Source organism: Ctenopharyngodon idella, chromosome 14 (genome assembly GCF_019924925.1).
Source record: "Ctenopharyngodon idella isolate HZGC_01 chromosome 14, HZGC01, whole genome shotgun sequence".
Classification (NCBI taxonomy): Eukaryota; Metazoa; Chordata; class Actinopteri; order Cypriniformes; family Xenocyprididae; genus Ctenopharyngodon; species Ctenopharyngodon idella.
This window is the reverse complement of record NC_067233.1, coordinates 2,850,766-2,873,771: the sequence shown is the minus strand read 5'-3', so window position 1 is coordinate 2,873,771 and position 23,006 is coordinate 2,850,766. Positions and strand designations below refer to the sequence as shown.

Sequence of the window (23,006 nt, the reverse complement as noted above, 5' to 3'; positions counted from 1 at the left end):
AAGTATGTTGAACCAAAACATTTAAAGAGAAGTAACTTCTTGACGATTAAAAATGTTATATAGCCCACTGAATCATTCTCAGACTTAATGCTGAAAACAATGAAACCACTTAGGAGAGAACTGTCAGGAGACTTATTTCTTAGCACAAAAGAGGACAGTGGTACAAGAGGATTACCAAATCATTGTTTTAAGTGTGAAAATATAGCAAAAGTAACACAGAAATTCAAAAACAATGGACTTGTGACAAGGCCCCTGAAATAATCAGGCCTTCATTTTAATCTTTCATTTAGTGATGAGGGATTTTTTTGCTAGACAAAGAGCAGGAGAAATACTAAGCGAGTGTCTCAGAGCCAGCAAAAGCTATGAAAAGAGTGACTGTTTATCTCACAGAGTAAAATGCAGCCTGCAGAAATGACATGCATGGTTGTTGTTCTCACTGGATCCAGCTACTGTAGCCAAAGCACAATAAAGTCAGTTAGCCAAAGCCCATATTTACAAAATATAGATTCTGGGAATCAATACTCTGGTCTTATGAGACCAAATCAATCATTTTGGCTCTAACAGCATCCAAAATGTTATGGTGTTGCTAGAGGAGGAGTACAGGAAAAGTGCCTGGTTCCCACAGTAAAGTTCAGTGGTAGGTCTTATATAGGGATGTATAAGTGCTGAAGGTGTGAGGGAGTTGTGCTTTATCAATGCTGTCATGAATTCCCACACCACTGTGTAATTTAATACACAAACTTGAAACAGAAGATGTTACCCTTTCCTCATTCCCTGCATTGTTGGGCATCTTTTCAACATGACAATGAGGATATGCATTCTCCCAAGGTGAAAAACATTCTGTGGACATGTATTGCTCTCAATCTTAACACTCTTGAGCACCTGTGGGGGATTCTGTAGAGATGAGTTGAGCAACACTCCCCATTAAAGATCAGGGCATTTAAGGAGCTCATCATCCAGGAGTTAAACAGGACAGATGTGACAATTTGTCATGAACTTGTACACTCCGTGCCAAGAAGGGTCAGGGCAGTATATTCAAAATTATGGAGCGCATACTAAGTGCAAGAATATTATACATTTGTTGAATTAAATCTAGGGTGTACTCATTTCTGCAATCCTTAGCCTTAAAATAGGCTAATTTATTGAATTTATGGCTATTCATGACATATATTTCTCAGTTTTTAATATGTATATGTTTGATACATTTTAGTTTTGCCATCTTTCCATGAATTGAATTAGTGATCATAAAGAAAATACATCTTTTGTATTTGTTCAGAGGGGGTGTACTCATTTATGCTGTGCACTGTAAGTCTCTGGTGTCCCCAGAAAGTGTCGTTTTTGTGTGTGTCCCTTTAAATGCAAATGAGCTGCTGCTCCCGGCCCCCTTTCCAGAAGAGGGCGGAGCTTTAACAGCTCGCGCTTTGGTTGCTCAACAACAACAAAGCTGGAGAATCTCACGCAGCCAAAAAGCGATTTCTTTAAAAGAAAATATCTCCCTTTGCATTGAACGTTGAGCGTCGTAACTTTGCAGATGTTGTTTATGTTCTAACAGCATCATTACACGCTAACTAAAGTTAAAAAAGTGAAATCATAATCAACGACCCCTTTAAAATAACACTGTCTATCATATCATCAATCTAAATTCTGCATTTGAGGTCATGTTAAGTATTGATTTTTTTATTTATTCACAAGTCTGTGGTTTATTTGTTCATATTTAAGGAATAAGGATTACCAGTCGAATATGATATAAACATTTTAATTCAATATATCAGTATGAGATGTTTCATAAAAGAAAAAAAAAAGTTATATAAAAACAACAGAAAAAGGAGCACAATTTGAGGCAAATCTGTGTGTCCAGTCTTCTCGTCAGTATCAGACTATGGCTCTTCCACCATCTTGTTGTGCACATGCATAATGCCTAAAAACAGTAACAAATGGATTATGGATTTTTCTTGCATACACAATATTCATGCATTCACTTTTTTCCCCCAGGAGAGAGAGAAAGAAATCCACAAACCATGTACAACACGAGCTTGTCTTTTCTGTTACCTTTGAAATACTTGACTGTTTTGACCCTGAGCTCATGTGTTGCATCTTCATCACACACAAACACAGTCTGAGGATGTTGCTGGAACGCTGACACAGTCCACATGTGATTCACTCCCTCTTCTATGGCTTTATAGAGGGCAAATGCTTTATGTGAGCCAGTGATAAGGATCATGACCTAAAAAATGTCACATAATCATGTTATTGTTGTATTTGCTGTTTCAGATCAGCCCACAACTGAAATTATTGACCTTGGTGATGCTGTTGAATCTGTTGCTATTTTTGGCATAAAGGCTTATAATAGTATGTGCTAAACACAAGTTGCTGTTTTTTTGCATATTGTTTTAATAATATTTTATTAATAATAATGCATATTTTATATGGATATTGTTTTTGCAAGCTGTACACTATGGAAGAGGATTAGGGCCAAGCAATAATAAAAAAAATAAAACCATCTCGAGATTAAAGTCATTATAATGCTCTATAAATTTTGAGAATTAAGTCGTGTTGACACAAAAAACATAAAATTTTGAGAAAAAAGTTGAAATAAAATGTTGAGAATAAACTCATTACATTTTGAGAATAAAGTCGTTGCGTTTTGAGAAAAAACGTGTTAAATTTTGAGAAATCATTCGGAATAAAATGTCGACAATAAACTCATTCAATTTCGATAAAAAGTTGAAATAAAATGTTGAGAATAAACTTATTAAATTTTGAGAATAAAGTTGTTGCGTTTCGAGAAAAAAACTCTTTAAATTTTAAGAAAAAAAGTCTAAATAAATGTCGACAATAAACTCATTAAATTTCGAGAAAAAGTTGAAATAAAATGTTAAGAATAAACTCATTAAATTTTGAGAATTAAGTCGTCGTGTTGAGACAAAAAAACGTAAAATTTTGAGAAAAAAATTGAAAAAATGTTGAGAATAAACTCATTAAATTTTGAGAATAAAGTCGTTGCGTTTTGAGAAAAAAAACGTTAAATTTCGAGAAAAAATTCGGAATAAAATGTAGACAATAAACTCACTAAATTTCAAGAAAAAGTTGAAATAAAATGTTGAGAATAAACTCATTAAATTTTGAGAATAAAGTTGTTTTGAGAAAAAAAACATTAAATTTCAAGAAAAAGTTGAAATAAAATGTTGAGAATAAACGCATTAAATTTTGAGAATAAAGCTGTTGCGTTTCGAGAAAAAAACTTGTTAAATTTCGAGAAAAAAGTTGAAACAAAATGTCGAGAATAAACAGCATTCGATCACTTAGTCAAGTTATATTTTAGGCTTTCTTTCAATAACAAAGGTATGTCAGATTTAGCTAATTATAACCAAATAATAAGTAGGCGCAACATACAAACTTTAAAGAGAATAATTTCACAATTCTAAATTCTAACTTTTGCCATACTTTTATGTGTATTTGTCCTTCAAGCGAATGTTTATTCTCGACATTTTATTTAGACTTTTTTCACGAAATGTTATGATTTTATTCTCAACATTGTATTTAGACTTTTTTTCTCTAAATTCAATGAGTTTTTTCTCGAAACATGACTTTATTCTCGAAATTTAATGAGTTTATTCTCAATATTGTATTTTGACTTGTTTTTCTCGAAATTTAACAAGTTTAATCTCGAGATGGTTTATTTTTTTTTATTATCGCTTGGCCCTAATCCTCTTCCGTAGTACACTGTATATGTTCAAAGCTAGAATGTGGCTACAGAAATATGTAATTTTGGCAATAAAGATAAGTCAGTTATAGCAGCAGCAGGAGTGACTGACATGTATCAACATAATTAAGGTGCATTATGAAAAGCTTCTGAAATATGTGTACCTCTCGAGCGTCCATCACTGTGCCGACACCAACCGTGAGGGCCATGGTGGGGACTTTAGAGAGATCGCCATCAAAGAAACGCGCGTTAGCCAGAATCGTGTCCATCGCCAAGGTCTTAACACGCGTTCGGGACGAAAGACTGGAACCAGGCTCATTGAATGCGATGTGACCATCAGGTCCAATACCTGCAACATGCATACAAGGCAGCATTGTTTAATGGTGCCATTCACAGGTCAAAGTTCGATCTACAGTCTTACCGCCAACAAAAAGTTCGATTCCTCCAGCAGCTTTGATTTTGGCTTCAAAGTCCTGACATTCCTTCTCTAGATTGGATGCGTTTCCGTCTAAGATGTGGGTGTTTTCTGCTCGGATGTCGATATGCTTGAAGAAGTTATTCCACATGAATGAATGATAACTTTCAGGATGGTCTCTAGGAATACCTGTAACGACAACAATCTGTACTTAGCTAAATAAAACGCAGTATATGACAGCCAGTTCAACCCTTGATCCCCAAGCATAAACGCCCGCTCACATACCCACGTACTCATCCATATTAAACGTCTTCACATACTGAAACGATATTTCTCCCTTCTTGTGATACTCGATCAGTTTCTTGTAGCATCCAAGCGGAGTGCTTCCTGCAATACACACACACACACACACACACAATCAGAATAGGCTTACATTTCAAATGAACGTGCAATACACACACAGTGATTTGTTTTATGACTCTACCTGTTGGAAGACCCAGAGTGAAGAATCGGTCAGGACCTGGATTAAACTTCCTTATCCTGTTCCTGATGTATTTGGCAGTCCATTCGCTGACCTGGTCATAGTCATTGAGTATGATGAGCTTCATGGCTTCATCTGTGTCTGAGAGAAACGATCAGGCAAATCAATAAGGTTCTGCCCTCTCCAGACTTTAGCCCCTATTATCGTTAGATTAGGGCGGAAGTGAAGTTGCAGCTAACTAAACCTCACTGATAACCTGGAGAGTTATAACACAACTGTACAAACACGCCACTGATCATTGACGGCTGTTTTTCGCGTCGCTAAGAGGGTGTATGCTACCTGCTCTCAGTAAGTTATTAAATATAAACTTGCATATAATGCTGACTAGTGACTAGAAAATCGCGGAAATAACAATAAATATGGAAAGACATTATAGGTCGTATTTAGTTACTGAAACACTTACCAGATCATATGTTTGTAAGTTGCAGTAACTTTTCCAGCACCGCAGAGCAGCACAGAGGAACACGATCATGTGACTGAGAGGAAATGTTGCGGAGTTTGCAGTTTGCACATCTCAGTCAGGACTTGAGAATGGAAAACACAATGCGTCACAAAAACTGCTGTTTAGGAATGATTTAGGAACAAAACCGTCCAATTCAGCAAGATTATACACTTGTTAATCCACTTACTCCCTGCAAACAAAATATTTTAATGTTAATCATGAAATACAGAAGCTTGTTTGCGCGAAAGGAAAAAAAATATATATTTTGTTAGTATTATTTCTATTCTTGGAAAATACATGTAATTTAACCTGCCCTCAGCATGAGGTCACAATGTAATTAATTTGCCAAACAAAGTTCTTAAAAATGCAAGAAATTCATAAATATACATTTAAATTGAAAGGTAGAGATCTGTAATATATCAGACAATACAAAAATTAAGGCTTGAATAATATGTTCCATAAAAAAATGCCTATCAAAATTGTGTCCTCACTTGCGTCAACTCTAGGATTTTTTTTATAATTCTGAATAAATCAGGCAATGTTATGGTCATCTTTAACTCTGAGGAGCACTTACTAGTTACTGTTCATTGTGGATCTCACAGTAGGACACATAGTCCTGGAAGTTTTATATTTTGTTTTTATATTTTATACAATGTTTCTGCGGTCAACATGTCAACTCCGTCATCCCGGTGTAATAGTTTCTGTAAATAGTTGTGGGATAAATCTTGGCATTTTTGATGTTTATTAAGGCAACTACAACTGAGTCAGTACTTGTCAGCTTATACTTATAAGTATTTGTCAGCTCCGTCAGTATTTGTCAACACCGTCAGTATTTGTCAGCTCCGTCAGTATTTGTCAACACCGTCAGTATTTGTCAGCTTCGTCAGTATTTGTCAACACCGTCAGTATTTGTCAGCATTTGTCAACACCGTCAGTATTTGTCAGCTCCATCAGTTTTTGTCAACATCGTCAATATTTGTCAGCTCCGTCAGTATTTGTCAACATCGTCAATATTTGTCAGCTCCGTCAGTATTTGTCAACACCGTCAGTATTTGTCAGCTCCGTCAGTATTTGTCAGCTCCGTCAGTTTTTGTCAACACCGTCAGTATTTGTCAGCTCTGTCAGTATTTGTCAACACTGTCAGTATTTGTCTGCTCCGTCAGTATTTGTCAGCTCCGTCAGTTTTTGTCAACACCGTCAGTATTTGTCAGCTCCGTCAGTATTTGTCAACACCGTCAGTATTTGTCAACACCGTCAGTATTTGTCAGCTCCGTCAGTATTTGTCAACACTGTCAGTATTTGTCTGCTCCGTCAGTATTTGTCAGCTCCGTCAGTTTTTGTCAACAGCGTCAGTATTTGTCAGCTCCGTCAGTATTTGTCAACACTGTCAGTATTTGCTCCGTCAGTATTTGTCAACACCGTCAGTATTTGTCAGCTCCGTCAGTATTTGTCAACACTGTCAGTATTTGTCTGCTCCGTCAGTATTTGTCAGCTCCGTCAGTTTTTGTCAACACCGTCAGTATTTGTCAGCTCCGTCAGTATTTGTCAACACCGTCAGTATTTGTCAACACCGTCAGTATTTGTCAGCTCCGTCAGTATTTGTCAACACTGTCAGTATTTGTCTGCTCCGTCAGTATTTGTCAGCTCCGTCAGTTTTTGTCAACAGCGTCAGTATTTGTCAGCTCCGTCAGTATTTGTCAACACTGTCAGTATTTGCTCCGTCAGTATTTGTCAACACCGTCAGTATTTGTCAGCTCCGTCAGTATTTGTCAACACTGTCAGTATTTGTCTGCTCCGTCAGTATTTGTCAGCTCCGTCAGTTTTTGTCAACACCGTCAGTATTTGTCAGCTCCGTCAGTATTTGTCAACACCGTCAGTATTTGTCTGCTCCGTCAGTATTTGTCAGCTCCGTCAGTTTTTGTCAACACCATAAGTATTTGTCAACACCGTCAGTATTTGTCAGCTCCATCAGTTTTTGTCAACATCGTCAATATTTGTCAGCTCCGTCAGTATTTGTCAACATCGTCAATATTTGTCAGCTCCGTCAGTTTTTGTCAACACCGTCAATATTTGTCAGCTCTGTCAGTATTTGTCAACACTGTCAGTATTTGTCTGCTCTGTCAGTATTTGTCAGCTCCGTCAGTTTTTGTCAACACCGTCAGTATTTGTCAGCTCCGTCAGTTTTTGTCAACACCGTCAGTATTTGTCAGCTCTGTCAGTATTTGTCAACACTGTCAGTATTTGTCTGCTCTGTCAGTATTTGTCAGCTCCGTCAGTTTTTGTCAACACCGTCAGTATTTGTCAGCTCTGTCAGTATTTGTCAACACTGTCAGTATTTGTCTGCTCTGTCAGTATTTGTCAGCTCCGTCAGTTTTTGTCAACACCGTCAGTATTTGTCAGCTCCGTCAGTATTTGTCAACACCATCAGTATTTGTCAGCTCCGTCAGTTTTTGTCAACACCGTCGGTATTTGTCAGCTCCGTCGGTATTTGTCAACACCGTCAGTATTTGTCAACACTGTAAGTATTTGTCTGCTCCGTCAGTATTTGTCAGCTCCGTCAGTTTTTGTCAACACCGTCAGTATTTGTCAGCTCCATCAGTTTTTGTCAACATCGTCAATATTTGTCAGCTCCGTCAGTATTTGTCAACATCGTCAATATTTGTCAGCTCCGTCAGTATTTGTCAACACCGTCAGTATTTGTCAGCTCCGTCAGTATTTGTCAACACCGTCAGTATTTGTCAGCTCCGTCAGTATTTGTCAGCGCCGTCAGTTTTTGTCAACACCGTCAGTATTTGTCAGCTCTGTCAGTATTTGTCAACACTGTCAGTATTTGTCTGCTCCGTCAGTATTTGTCAGCTCCGTCCGTTTTTGTCAACACCGTCAGTATTTGTCAGCTCCGTCAGTATTTGTCAACACCGTCAGTATTTGTCAGCTCCGTCAGTATTTGTCAACACTGTCAGTATTTGTCTGCTCCGTCAGTATTTGTCAGCTCCGTCAGTTTTTGTCAACAGCGTCAGTATTTGTCAGCTCCGTCAGTATTTGTCAACACTGTCAGTATTTGTCTGCTCCGTCAGTATTTGTCAGCTCCGTCAGTTTTTGTCAACACTGTCAGTATTTGTCAGCTCCGTCAGTATTTGTCAACACCGTCAGTATTTGTCTGCTCCGTCAGTATTTGTCAGCTCCGTCAGTTTTTGTCAACACCATAAGTATTTGTCAACACCGTCAGTATTTGTCAGCTCCATCAGTTTTTGTCAACATCGTCAATATTTGTCAGCTCCGTCAGTATTTGTCAACATCGTCAATATTTGTCAGCTCCGTCAGTTTTTGTCAACACCGTCAATATTTGTCAGCTCTGTCAGTATTTGTCAACACTGTCAGTATTTGTCTGCTCTGTCAGTATTTGTCAGCTCCGTCAGTTTTTGTCAACACCGTCAGTATTTGTCAGCTCCGTCAGTTTTTGTCAACACCGTCAGTATTTGTCAGCTCTGTCAGTATTTGTCAACACTGTCAGTATTTGTCTGCTCTGTCAGTATTTGTCAGCTCCGTCAGTTTTTGTCAACACCGTCAGTATTTGTCAGCTCCGTCAGTTTTTGTCAACACCGTCAGTATTTGTCAGCTCTGTCAGTATTTGTCAACACTGTCAGTATTTGTCTGCTCTGTCAGTATTTGTCAGCTCCGTCAGTTTTTGTCAACACCGTCAGTATTTGTCAGCTCTGTCAGTATTTGTCAACACTGTCAGTATTTGTCTGCTCTGTCAGTATTTGTCAGCTCCGTCAGTTTTTGTCAACACCGTCAGTATTTGTCAGCTCCGTCAGTATTTGTCAACACCATCAGTATTTGTCAGCTCCGTCAGTTTTTGTCAACACCGTCGGTATTTGTCAGCTCCGTCAGTATTTGTCAACACCGTCAGTATTTGTCAGCTCCGTCAGTATTTGTCAACACTGTAAGTATTTGTCTGCTCCGTCAGTATTTGTCAGCTCCGTCAGTTTTTGTCAACACCGTCAGTATTTGTCAGCTCCGTCAGTATTTGTCAACACTGTCAGTATTTGTCTGCTCCGTCAGTATTTGTCAGCTCCGTCAGTTTTTGTCAACACCGTCAGTATTTGTCAGCTCCGTCAGTATTTGTCAGCTCCGTCAGTATTTGTCAACACCATCAGTATTTGTCAGCTCCGTCAGTTTTTGTCAACACCGTCGGTATTTGTCAGCTCCGTCAGTATTTGTCAACACCGTCAGTATTTGTCAGCTCCGTCAGTATTTGTCAACACTGTAAGTATTTGTCAGCTCCGTCAGTATTTGTCAGCTCCGTCAGTTTTTGTCAACACCGTCAGTATTTGTCAGCTCCGTCAGTATTTGTCAACACCGTCAGTATTTATCAACACCGTTAGTATTTATCAGCTCTGTCAGTATTTGTAAACACAGTCAGTATTTAACACCGTCAGGTGAAGGTTTTTGTTCATTTTGAAAGAAATGTCTTCTTTTTTTCAATTCATTGTTAAAATATTAAAACATCTGCTGAACTACATGATATCATGTCTGATTTACCTAAGAACATTGGTTATATATGTTTACAATTAACTGAATATTATTTCAACAGATTGTTAAAATTGTAATTTTTTTGGTGTGATTTAAATTTTTGCATAGTCAAAAGAAGGTGAGGTGGAAGAGGCCAAAATCCCCATTTGCCCACTCTAAAAACTGGATCTGTGATTTGCAAATGCAAACATAGGGTGCTAAATGTAAAATAAAGCATATTACCAAAATCTGACTATTTTTGAAACACTTGATTTTACATTTACCAGTTTTGGCTTATATGTTGAAGTTAACAAGTAACATTTATAAACATATTCATAAACCAATAGTTGAAGCAAACTGCACTACACAAAACAAACACACATGCTTCTGCATTATGTAATTCTACAATATAAACATGCACACACTGAATGTTTCAATCCATATTTATTGAAACAACAGTTGACAGAACCAGCATATAACAGAAACTCAATCATGGGCAAACAGAATGGTTTTCAATCAGAAGTCTTACAGCATTATGATTTATGTTTTTCATAATATAAAAGGACATGCAAATGTATTGTCTCATTGCCAGAGTCATCCCGCTGCGAGGACAATGATTTAGCGTTAGCGGTCACTGGAAATATATAAGTTAACAAAAACATTATGTCACATAACATAACGTGTAATGTTAACATAACATTACACAGCGCGGTTAATCGAGGTCCATTTCAGGCTTGGCTTCTGTGGCGTCTGCACTGTCAGCAGCAGCTTTCTCCGTGCCGCTGGGCTGGGCTTCAGGGTTTTCCTGCGTATTGACCGGCCCGTTGGGTTCTGACGGGTTTTCTTCTTTTGGCAAGTCCACTTTGGGCTTGGGTTTGGTCACAATGGGATTGCAATTGGAGAACAGCTCCTATGGAAAAAAGGAATAGATTTAATACAAATGCATCAAAATTGTGGCAGTAACCATAGCACTTTTTTAGTACTGAATGATATCTGAATGCTAACATACTAATGTACTTTAGAAAAAAAGTCAATATAACTGTGACGGACCCGTGTTTTGGCCTGTATCTCTGACGTTTTCACCACAGGCTCCACGGCGAGACTCTGTTTACTCTGCTGGTTCATTTTACTGTTCATCCAGATCATGACATCGTTCACCATCCTGTCCACTTTCTGAACCTCTGCCTCATCTAGATGATCATACTGCTCTTCCTGCAATTCAAAAAGACACGTCAAGCCACTGACCAAGTGCAAATTTGTACCTTATGCAACATTCACCCAACACAACCTCACCTTGGTTTTGTAGGCCTCTACAATCTTCATGTATTGCTGCAACTGTCTGCCCAACTCTTCAAAAGCTTTGGGTCTCTCCTCAAATTCTGTGTACCTCTCTTGAATGGGTTGGCCGAGATTCTGCAAGAATGTTTTAATACATTAATAGGTTCTAAATATATAACACAAGTATAATTCGCAGTATAATAAATCGAGTAGCTGTACTTACAATTTGGTGCCTGAGTGTTTTGTGTGTAACAGTATGGTTAGCTATATGCATTCATACTAGGGATGCTCGTAATTAACTGGTTAACCGACTGTAAGAATTTTGACCGATTAATATTACCAGTTAAATGGTTTTAAAGAGTGATTTTTAAAATATTTGCTGCATGGTTAAATATGGTAAATAAAGCTAAATGTTTACAAACGCTATAAACGTAGCTATAGGCTATTTTAGTTCCCCTCACTCCACAACAAATCCTTTAAATGTAAAGGATTAAAGAACAGAACTAGAATGAAAAATAAAAGTAGCTATAAAAACGTCACGCGAAAATGAATTCATTTAAAGCAAAACTGAAACAGGTGTTGGGCGCACATAGCCTACCTCTCTTTTTCAGCACTAATCAAAATTGTATTTGGATGCTAAACTATTATTTATTATGCAAACAAGTCTTTGTACCACATTCGCGATACAATATAGACGTAAAACATCATCCTTCACATGCGCAAAAATGTGCTTTGCATAACACCACAGACAGTGGACTATAGTGTAACTTTCTATAAGTTTGGTTGACTTTTATTTTGATAATCAACAGGTTACGATGTGAAGCTAGCAATGCTAGAACTGAACACACACACACACTTGTGTGTGTGTAAGACGCCTGCATGATCACTTGAATTGTTTCCTTATAACAGCGGAAACGACTTAAAATACTCTGTCATTTATGGTCATACAGGTAAGAGTAAAACATCATTCAAAACCATAAAGGGTCTATTTTTATTTGTGTACACTCACAATAACAACAAAACTTTGTGCTTTCAAGGTCCAGAAAGGTACTAAAGACATCGTTAAAACAGTCATGTGACTGCAGTGGTTCAACCTTAATGTTATGAAGCGACGAAAACACTTTTTGTGCGCAAAAACAAAACAAAAATAACAACTTTATTCAACAATCTCTTCTCTTCCGTGTCATTATCCTTATGCAGGTGAGCACAGTGAAGGCTTCCGTGTTTACGTCCAAATGCTGGCTCAGTATTGGCCAAACCTGATCACATGATCAGCACGACGCACGCGTGTGATGCTGACGCAGGAGACGTTCAATAATGAGTCGCCGTTCTGACGTAGAACCTGGAAGCGCTGGATGAAAACAACGTATGCGAATGACACAGAAGAGAAGAGATTGTTGAATAAAGTCGTTATTTTTGTTTTGTTTTTGCGCACAGAAAGTATTCTCGTCTCTTCATAACATTAAGGTTGAACCACTGCAGTCACATGACTGTTTTAACGATGTCTTTTCTGGACCTTGAAAGTGTTGATTCTATTGAGGAGTCATACCTCTCGGATTTTATCAAAAATATCTTAATTTGTGTTCTGAAGATGAACGAAGGTCTTGCGGGTGTGGAACGACAGGTGAGGAATTAATGACCGGATTTTCATTTTCTTTAACAGTCAGGAAAAAAAAAACACTAATTCATTCAAACTTGCATCATAAGTTGTAGACATCAAAAGACATTTAGTACCTTCAGTTCAACAAGTTTGTCGATGTATACTTGTTTAGACTGGTCTTCACCATCCTCATACAGCCAGACCTCAGTGTCCTCTAGTTTTAATGAGAGAGCATCTCTGTCCTGGAGGAGAAAGCAGGAAAAATCGATGCATTTTTAAAACCTCCACAATAATAATCAAAGTGTGTGACCGCTAAGTTATAGCGATAAAAAACATCAATAAAAGGCAAAAATAATATCAGGTCATTTATAAGGTTCCCACACCTTCTGACCAATCAATGTCTAGAAATGTTCCAGTTTTTTGTAATTACTGGACAACGATTTCAAAATGGTTTCATGCAGATATTTCACTTATAAAGAGCAAGTTCTAGCTAGTTTCATGAGATTTTTCAATCACAATTCCCTGATATTTCCAACTCTTCCTATGGAATCCATGCAATTTAGATTTCAAGCCATGTGACTGCTCTCACACTCTCATTGACGAACTTCTCGAATATCCCGTGCAGTTTGTCCCTCATCTCGTACACGTACTCCTCCACATTGTTCTTGGCATCGTTGCGCTCCTTCTCGAGCTTGTCCTGCATGATCATCTTTCCCTGAGGAAAATGAATTTCACAGTAGATTTAACATTGTTGAAATCACCACCCCTAATACAGTTTCAACCGCAAAGAAAGCATACCTCGCTCTCCACGAAGAGGTTGAGCATGTCATTGGCTAACTGCCACTGTGGGTTGTTTTCAATGGGCAGCTCCAGGACCTTTGTTTTCACTTTGGGCTTTTTGGCTTGTGGAGGCTGATCCGATTTCTTCTCCTGTTTGCCTTCCTCTGGTGATGTCTGAACAAATCACAATCCATGGAGAGAAGTGTTATAATGACCCGTTCACACCAACAACAACTATAACGATAACTATATTAGTATCCACACCAGCGCACAATATAGTTTTGTTTATTCTAAGCGCACACTGTTTTATCATCTGCCGCTTTAAATGCTTGAGCTCTTTAATACAGGATGGATTCTGATTGGCTGTCAATCTTTTTATGGTTCATCAGCTGGAAAAAAATCATTCTGAAAGTGATTCCATCGACATTGTTCCTTATCTTTATAGTTGTGGACTCTGATATTGTTTCATATTTAGAAAGATTCTTGGAACTATCTTTATTGTCATCATTATAGTTATTGTCCTTAGTGAGAACGGGCCTTTAGTTATGTGATGGGCGGCTGAATGGTAATCAGCTTGATTATTAAATGATCCAAAATATATGGGTCATTTAAAGGTAGGACAGGCAATTTCGGAGAGGCTAGCATTAGCATGTTAGCTTTGAAAGCTTTAGATCCCGCCCTCCCTTCAGAGCGTCTCATAAGCCACGCCTCCTCCAAAACACATGAATGCACACAGCAGATTCTGCAAAGCGTCACGAGAGACGGTGTTAAATTACCTCATGTCTCCAAGCACATAACATTAAAATAATAATGAACATAAATAACTTACAGAGCTCTAGTTGTACCACCTGACTGCTGCGGATTCACTGATACATTGATAGTGTTGACAAAGGAAGAGATATGGAAATGCATATTTTGACAGGCAGGTAGGACATCCTATCAGTGCATTTGGATCAAATATGAAATCTGTTTTATTTTTTTCCCATTTTAATTTTTTTTAACAACACTTTATTAAAAGTTTAACAAAAATTACATTTTTTTATTTTATTTTATTTTTTTTTAGGTCCTATGAATTAAGCTTTACGTTTTATTACATTTTATTTTTACCAAATTCTGTTTTCTGTTTTAATTTTTCAGGATTCCATTTATTAAAATTTTATTGACTTTTAATAATGAAAAAAAGCATGTCTAATTAATTGAATTAATAAAAACAACAAAATTTATTCATTTTTATTTCATTTCTATGATTTTTTTCAGAAATTAAATTTTTCAAATTTTAATTTTCTGGCAATCAAATAAAGGCATAAAATATTAATTTAATTTATATTTTAATCATATGACATTAAACAAACTTTTTTTTGTCAAAAAGTGCTGCACAACAGAGCTTTACTGTTAAAATTAAAACATGGAAGAAAAATTGAGTAATAATTAAATTATTATTATTGTTATTACTGTTAGTATTATTATTCCATTGAGTCGTAGCTAAATTCTACTGTACAACAATAATATATTTCTGTCACAATTTCTTCAAGCTAAACCGAACTTTTATTTTGACGGGTTGATTTTCTCTGTGTTTATGATATGATGATAGATTTTCTCAAATTAAACTGTAAAATGCTTATGAAGTGATTGTGGAGATGAAGTTCATGCATTCATGTCCTCATATAGTGATGCAGCAGAGGCTGAAAACTCTGCGAGCGTCACACGTGCTTCAGTGTGTGTGTGTGTGTGTGTGTGTGTGGTAAATGAAACCGCGGATTCAAAACACTGCTTCATGAAGCTTCGGAGCGTTATGAATCAGCGGTTTGGAGCGCCAAAGTCACGTGATTTCAGCAGTTTGGCGGTTTGACACGCGATCCGAAACGCTGATTCATAACGCTCCAAAGCTTCCTGAAGCAGTGTTTTGAAATCGGCCATCACTATATAAGTCTTTTTTTTTTTTTTTTTTGGCGCACCAAAAATATTCTCGTCGCTTTATAATATTAATATTGAACCACTGTACTCACATGAACTGATTTAAATATGTTTTTAGTACATTAATGGATCCTGAGAGAGGAAATGTCATTGCTGGCTATGTAGGCCTCACTGAGCCATCGGATTTCAACAAAAATATCTTAATTTGTGTTCCGAAGATGAACGAAGGTCTTACGGGTGTGGAACGGCATGAGGGTGAGTAATAAATGACAGAATTTTCATTTTTGGGTGAACTAACCCTTTAAATAGTCTTTTTGCGGTTTAATATTCACAGACATTAGTCTATATCATGATTTAAGTGTACTGACCTACTTTTTATTTATTCATTCATCAAAAATTGGACAAATTCCATGACATTCTGCATTATACAGTAAATTATGTTTTTATGACTGGATTCCACGATCCGTCCGTGTTTTCTGCATCATGGAAATCATAGAGCCCTAATTTTTTGTTTCTGAGACTTCCACAGAAGAGATATAGTATGTAGACCACCGCTATCAGGATGTGAAGAGTTTTTCAACCATTATAAAAAAAAAAAAAAAAAAAAAAAAAAAAAAGTGTTTATAAAACAAATTGCCTACCCTACCTTTAACTGATGCTATTGGTAGAACCCATTTACCTCCATTTCCTCTGTTCCAGCTTTTTTCTCTCCATCTTCCTGTTCTCCATTTCCAGGAGTCTTCTGTTCTTCTTGATCAACCTGCATTTTGTTCTGTGAATGATTGAAAACACATGGTGGTAACTTTACCTATGAATGCACCAAAAACACAGGATGAGATGAGGGTGTGAAAGCGGTTGTGCAAGAGGGCATGTGATATCCTGAAGCAATACCTCGTTTTCTTTTTCTGTGCTCTGCTCTGTGTCCATGCTCTCCTCTTCCTCCTCAGATTTCTGCACCTCCACAAGCGAGGCACTGGACACACTGAAGATGCCATGGATATTCACTCGCACCTTCACTTTAACCTTTGAACTCTCGCCTGAGGCCTGGGGAACCACCTTCTGGATAACGTACTGGCCTGCATGACAGATTTAGTGTACATATTTACATACAGACTATAAGTTTTGCAAGATTGCACAGTAAATATAAGCTATGTTTGCTATGTAAGCATTTTCTAAATACATTTAGCTTCTATAGTAACAGAATTATTTAGTTGTTTTTCTCCTGTTTGCTTAATTCAGGTCATTGTGTTACTCATTCGCTAGCCAAGCCTCTCTGTAAGATGACACAGGGTCACAAAAACATTGTGTTTGTTTTTACTCACATACAGCACTTGGTGAGTGTACGTACCTATTGTGGGATCTGGATAAGGGAGCTCTTTAGGGGAGTTGTAATACGCTTCCAAGGAGAACGGCTCTTTCCGGTAAAATGTCAACACTTTGGAGAAAGGTGCTGCATGGTTCTTTGGGAACACCACACAGTCGCTGAAATGAAACAGTTAAAAGCATAAGTAAATAAAATCATGCATTAGTATCAAGCGCAAACTAATAACTCGATCACAATCTCTGAATGTCACAGCTGTACCTGACTCCATCTTCTGCTGCAGAATTCCATTTCAGAGAGATGGGAAACGGAACCACATCCGTTATGGAGATCTCACGGACTTTAAAAGCAGGGGAGAGGATAGCGCACTGTGAAATCAAGAAACAGAGCCAATGAGAGAGGGAAAAAAACACTAAAAGGTCACAACTGCTATCAAATGCAGTCTTGTTGAACAGCTTCAAGTCAGCAGAAGAACCATAATGTGACGTGTGACTGACCTGGAGGGCACATCCTCTGGCCACGGCCTCATCTGCGTTCAGCGTCGTGCTGATCTCCTTCCCAAAGAACTTGCCGATTCTTTCTTTGACGGCCGGCATTCTAGAAGCACCGCCCACTATTTCTACAGCATGGATGTCATCTTTTTTCAGATCTGCACAGAAAGAGGTGACAGACAGACGGGTGAATTAATGATTTCTATGACATGCACTGTTATTATTGAAGAACAAGGGTCATTACTTACGAGCTTGTTCCAATAAACTGCGCAAGGGAGGTTCCACTCGGGCTAAAATATCAGCACACATCTCTTCAAACTGAGCCCTGCCACAGGAATAAAACATTAGATAAACTCAGAATGATCTCTGAAGGGTCCTTTAATTGTGCTTGATAGGAATTAATGTATGACACAGCATGACAGGTTGTGAACGTAAAGAAAGAGTTCATGCAAAAGCGTTTTAACTTGTTCCAAACACTCAAATCTCATTTGCATGCTATTGGTTTTTGACTCAAGAGTAAATATGCAAATGAGATGGACAAGTATCAAGATTTTTACAAGGATAGTTCACACAAGAATTAAAATTCTGTCCTCATTCCAAACCAACAAGACTTTAATCATCTTTCAAACACTAATGAAGGTATTTTTATAGAAAGACAAGAGATTTCTGTTCCTCCAACTTCTAACTTCAAAAAGTTCATTACAACATCCGTATGAATCAAGTGGTTTCAAGAAACACAATCACTTTATATAATGAATAGATTTAATGTAGGCTTTTATTCACATATAAACACTGATCAATGCAAATATGGAAAAACAGAGAGCTAGTGTGGTAAACGGAAGTGCAAACATACTCTCTCCAAAACACTTGGATTAAAATTTGGATTATAATTGAAGCGTCAAAATTTTAATTACCTGGACTTTCAATGCAAGACGCTGGAATCTCTCATTAAAAATATCTTCATCTGCGTTTCGAAGATGAATGAAAGTCTTATGGGTGTTGTTCTTATATGAACATGAGGGTGAGTAGTTAACGACAGAATCTTCATTTTTGGGTGAACTAACCTCTCAAGACTTTTAATAAAGCGCACAAATCATGTGGATTACTATAATTTTATAATCCTTTTGTACCCTGACAGCCCAGTGATCCCTTTGACTTGACTTAAAGGGTTAGTTCACCCCAAAATGAAAACTATCCCATGATTTACTCACCTTCAAGCCATCCTAGGCGTATATGACTTTCTGCTTTAAGTGAAACACAATCTAAGTTATATTAAAAAATATCCTGGCTCTTCCAAACTTTATAATGGGAGTGAATGGCGTCCAAAAAAGCACATCCATCCATCATAAAAGTAATCCATGCGGCTTCAGTGGGTTAATAAAGACCTTCTGAAGTGAAGTGATGCATTTGTGTCAGAAAAATATCCATATTTTTAACTTTATAGACTATAATCACTAGCTTCTGGTAACATCCGTCCACGCGTTCATGTAAGAGTCGAGTTCCGGCGCATAACATAGGATGTAGGAGAAGCGTAAGCTTAGGTGAGAGTAGACGTAAGAAAAAGTTATGTGGAAAAAGTAAATATGGATATTTTTCTTACACAAACACATCACTTTGCTTCAGAAGGCCTTTATTAACCCCCTGGATCCGTATGGATTACTTTTATGATGGATGGATGTGCTTTTTTGGACTTCAAAATCTCGATACCATTCACTCCCATTATAAAGCTTGTAAGAGCCAGAATATGTTTTTAATATAACTCTGATTGTGTTTGACCAAAAGAAGATAGTCATATACACGTAGGATGGCTTGAGGGTGAGTAAATCATGGCATAATTTTCATTTTTGGGTGAACTATGCCTTTAAGAAAAAGAGCAGCTTGGAAACTACATGAAAGTAAGGGTGCGTCACGTTTGGTTCGATTAAAACGAACCCTGGTGCAATCGCTCTGTTAGTGCGGTTCATTTGAGCATGTGTGAACGCTACCATCCGAACCCTGGTGCGCACCAAACAAGTGGACCGAGACCGCTGAAAAGATGGGTCTCGATCCGCTTCCAAACGAACTCTGGTGCGGTTCGAATGATATATGAACGCAACCAAAGACATGTAAACGAACCAAAAACAGGAAGAACTACAAGTGTGAACCCTAAATGTCGACAGGATTTTCCCAATTTTGCAAGCGCACACTTCATTAAATGACTCCGTACCTGTTGAGTTTGCTTGAGACATCAATGTCGTTCATGAAACACTCGATGTTCAGTGGCAGGTCCGAGGAGTTGGCACTCATCAGCTTCTTGAGCTTTTCACATTCCTGGTAGAGTCGGACCAGAGCTCTGGGCTTGGACTTCACATCCAGCTTGTACTTCACCGCAAACTCCTCACAGAAATGTTTGACCAGCTTCTCATCAAAGTATTTTCCTCCCATTTCAGCGTCAAAGGCTGTAGCAAGAATCTGTACGAGCAGAAATCTGTTTATATTTCCACATACCAGTTGTGATCACATTTCGAGGGTATAAATTTCATTGGTACACACCTTAAGCTTGCCTTTATTAAAGGCACACACAGAGACCTGGTAGCCTGAATGGCCAATATCCACAAACACCACAGTCTTTGGCTTTTCCTCGGGAGCTGGAAGATCCTGCTTGTAGATCCCATATGCCAGAGCCACTGCGTGGAAAAACAACAGATGTTAGAGAGGAAAACTGGTGTGTTGTAACTGTGAAAGGTGCATTAAACTATGAACAGTTCACCTGCAGTGGTTTCATTCATGAGTCTCAGACAGTTGAGTCCTGCAATCTGAGCCGCATCGATGACGGATCTCCTCTCAGCATCGGTGTAGAAGCAGGGGACCTAAAATGCAGGGATTTTAAACAGTATTCACTTAGGAAAGTGATATCAGATTATTCACAGTCTCTAAGGCCCTGTTTCCACCTGGTATCAAGATGCGTTTTGGTCGATTGGATCACAAGTGGACGACTCTAAATACAGGTGTAAACAGGGTGTAAAACGTTTTGAGTTTGTCCACTTCCAGAGGTAGTCGAAAACAATCGGCCATTTTCTAAAAAAAATAAAAATTTATGCACTTTTTAACCACAAATGCTCGTCTTGCACTCGCCACGCATTACGTAATCACGTTGGAAAGGTCACGTGTGATGTAGGGCGAAAAACTCCAACTCATTTTCTCCTCCAACTTCAAAATCGTCCAACATCGTTGTTTTACCCTTTTTTGTAAAGGCCGTTGACTTAGTCTTTGTACATTCGCTTTGTAGACACTGGATCGATACTTTCGTCTACGTCCCGTGTGACCTTTCCAACATGATTAAGTCATGCGTGGCACATCGCAGAGCAGTGCAAGATGAGCATTTGTGGTTAAAAAGTATATAATTTTTAGAAAATGACTGATTGTTTCTCTATATAAGACTCTTATTCCTCGTCTGGGTTCATGAAGCTGCACTGAAACTGACATTTGGACCTTCAACCCGTTGAACCCCAGTGAAGTCCACCATATGGAGAAAAATCCTGGAATGTTTTCCTTAATTTCTTTTCGACTGAAGAAAGAAAGACATGAACATCTTGGATGACATGAGGGTGAGTAAATTATCAGGAAATTTGAATTCAGAAGTGAACTAATCCTTTAAAAGGATTCATACGTGATGCGCACAACCACAGCACATGACCTCCTATAACGTAACGCCCACATCTAGAAAGAACTGTAACTCAAACGTCATTAGAAAACTAGCTTCTTTTTCATTTTTAAACTCACAGAGATGACACAGTCTGCAACAGGTTTCTTGAGGGCACTCTCCGCAGTCTCCTTGAGTTTGGTGAGGAGCATCGCAGTGACCTGCTCAATGCTGAACACCTTCTCCTCCTCCATGTACATCACCTACAACAACATCAGAGAACATACGATTGCTAAAGGACAGAAACGACTCACAAATATTCACACATTCACATTGAACAACAGATTTACAAGAAGGCTCTGCTGCCAAAACTAGATAATGCTGGCACAGTCGTCTCACATCATGTTGTGTTTGCCCATGGCAACTGAAATTCGGTTTGATTGATTACGTTTCACTTTCAGCTACCTTTATGCCCGTCGTGCCCGATGGCATCTGTGCCAGGTCATAAACGAGACTGGACTTCATGTTCTGGACAAATGGATCTGAGAACGCCCGACCATGGAAACGCTTGAATCCTTGGACAGTGTTTTTGCAGTTGGTGACCATCTGTGTTTCAAATGAGAAGAAAAAAAAATCATGCATGATTACACATATAAAGACTGTGCGAAGAAAGCTTTAAAGTACACATAAATAAATCCTGTCTTTTAAGAATACATCACATACCTGGCTTTTTGCTGCAGCTCCAATAGATCGATTTCGTGGTCCAAAAGACACACATGCTCTGTAAAGACAAATGACAAATCAGATGTGTACAATCACATTACTATTTTTAATGTTTTTGAAAGAAGTCTCTTATGCTCATCATCAGCATTTATTTGATTAAAAATACAGTAAAATCTTGTGAAATATTATTGCAATTTAAAATAACTTTTTTTTTTTATGTGAATGTGTTAAAATATAATTTATTTCAGCAAAGCTGAATTTTCAGCATCATTACTCCAGTCTTCAGTGTCACATGATCCTTCAGAAATCATCTAATATGATGATTTATTATCAATGTTGGAAACGGTTATTTTTATAACCTGTGATCCTTTTTTTCAGGATTCATTGATGAATAAAAAGTTAAAATGAACAGCATTTATTTAAAATAGAAATATTTTCTAACTCTTTACTATGACTTTTTAGCAATTTAACACATCCTTGCTGAATAATTTCTTTCAAAATTGACCTCAAACTTAAACAGTAGTGTATATTGTTAGAAAAGATTTCTATTTTGAGTAAATGCTGCTCTTTTTAACTTTTTATTCATCGAATCCTGAAAAAAAGTATCACAGGTTATAAAAGTTCATAAAACATATTAAGCAGCACAACTGTTTCCAAAATTAATAATAAATCATCATATTAGAATGATTTCTGAAGGATCATGTGACACTGAAAATTGCTGAAAATTCAGCTTTGCGTCACTAAAATAAATTATATTTTAACATATATTCACATAAAAAAACAGTTACCTTAAATTGTAATAATATTTCACAATATTACTGTATTTTAATCAAATAAATGCAGCCTTTGTGAGCAGAAGAGACTTCTTTTAAAAACATTAAAAACAGTAATGTGCCCAAACTTTTGACCGGTACTGTATATATGTTTACAAATAAGCATACACTTATTTTAAACTAAAGAAAAAAAAACAAAAAAACAATTTGATCTGAATATAACCTGAGATTTAAAACCTGAAGATGGAAATGTGTATCAGTGTATTAGTGTATCAGCCTGCTGTTTTTCAAAATCTACTCTAATAAGAAAGTAAAATAGCATGGTAATACCATTAGTGTGTGTTTTTAAAGTACCATAGTATTTAAATATTGCAATCACGTAGCAGCAGCAGCACTATGGTATTAGTCAATCTGCCGTAGGGAGGCTCCTCACCGGCTCTGTCAGACCCGTGTCCGTCACAGAGAGCCAGTTAACAGCGGCTTTCCACTGTCACACATCTCCGTTAAAGGTTGGCCTGCTCACTACCATGTATATATGTGTGCTATAGATGAGTAAATAATGCAGACTCACGGTGTGCATCGGTCGCTGTATTCATTGGCCACAGTCTCGATTCCTCCGGCTCGAGCTACCGCTACATAGCAGTTCAGAAAACCCACGTCAAAACCCACTACTGACATCTTAAAAACAATGGGATTACTCAAATACTATAAGCCCGAACCCAAATGTGGACTAGATGATCGATCTGTAAAACGTGAGGAGTAAATAAGACGGTTTTAATTCATTATTCTACCGTAACTTCTTGGAGGAATGAGGCTGCGGATGATAAACGCCGCTCACGAGAAAACAGGACCACTTCCGGTTCAAGGCGCAGCTAAAAGGTCCAACACAAA

At 37.8% G+C, this 23,006-nt stretch overlaps 2 protein-coding genes across 2 annotated transcripts; both read right to left on the bottom strand.

Annotated features, from left to right (window-relative positions):
* Positions 1-1,740: 1,740 nt before the first annotated feature.
* Positions 1,741-5,226, bottom strand: gnpda1 (glucosamine-6-phosphate deaminase 1). Its single transcript, XM_051859862.1, has 7 exons — positions 5,063-5,226; positions 4,603-4,740; positions 4,404-4,505; positions 4,125-4,307; positions 3,868-4,052; positions 2,050-2,224; positions 1,741-1,918 (listed from the first exon to the last, which is right to left on the bottom strand). Exons 2-7 carry the CDS (start codon positions 4,724-4,726, stop codon positions 1,878-1,880), a joined length of 810 nt encoding a protein of 269 aa, XP_051715822.1. The 5' UTR covers positions 4,727-4,740; positions 5,063-5,226; the 3' UTR covers positions 1,741-1,877.
* Positions 5,227-10,038: 4,812 nt separating this feature from the next.
* hspa4b (heat shock protein 4b) lies at positions 10,039-22,972 on the bottom strand. The gene is made up of 19 exons (XM_051859850.1): positions 22,687-22,972; positions 21,343-21,400; positions 21,085-21,225; positions 20,760-20,882; positions 19,747-19,846; positions 19,530-19,663; positions 19,204-19,448; positions 17,246-17,322; positions 17,004-17,155; positions 16,768-16,874; positions 16,534-16,667; positions 16,077-16,261; positions 15,865-15,957; positions 13,290-13,445; positions 13,081-13,206; positions 12,626-12,733; positions 10,907-11,026; positions 10,664-10,825; positions 10,039-10,523 (listed from the first exon to the last, which is right to left on the bottom strand). Exons 1-19 carry the CDS (start codon positions 22,791-22,793, stop codon positions 10,326-10,328), a joined length of 2,526 nt encoding a protein of 841 aa, XP_051715810.1. The 5' UTR covers positions 22,794-22,972; the 3' UTR covers positions 10,039-10,325.
* Between the last annotated feature and the right edge of the window lie 34 nt (positions 22,973-23,006).

Bases quoted from the DNA above. Each gene is read 5' to 3' on its own strand.
- gnpda1 (XM_051859862.1), bottom strand. From the start codon at position 4,726: ATGAAGCTCATCATACTCAATGACTATGACCAGGTCAGCGAATGGACT. The intron at 2,225-3,867 runs GTACACATATTT...GACATTTTTTAG, and splicing joins CAGTGATGGACGCTCGAGAG to GTCATGATCCTTATCACTGG. The intron at 1,919-2,049 runs GTAACAGAAAAG...TACTGTTTTTAG, and splicing joins AACAGTCAAGTATTTCAAAG to GCATTATGCATGTGCACAAC.
- hspa4b (XM_051859850.1), bottom strand. From the start codon at position 22,793: ATGTCAGTAGTGGGTTTTGACGTGGGTTTTCTGAACTGCTATGTAGCG. The intron at 17,156-17,245 runs GTAAGTAATGAC...CTTTCTGTGCAG, and splicing joins CAGTTTATTGGAACAAGCTC to ATCTGAAAAAAGATGACATC. The intron at 15,958-16,076 runs GTATTGCTTCAG...AATCATTCACAG, and splicing joins GCACAGAAAAAGAAAACGAG to AACAAAATGCAGGTTGATCA.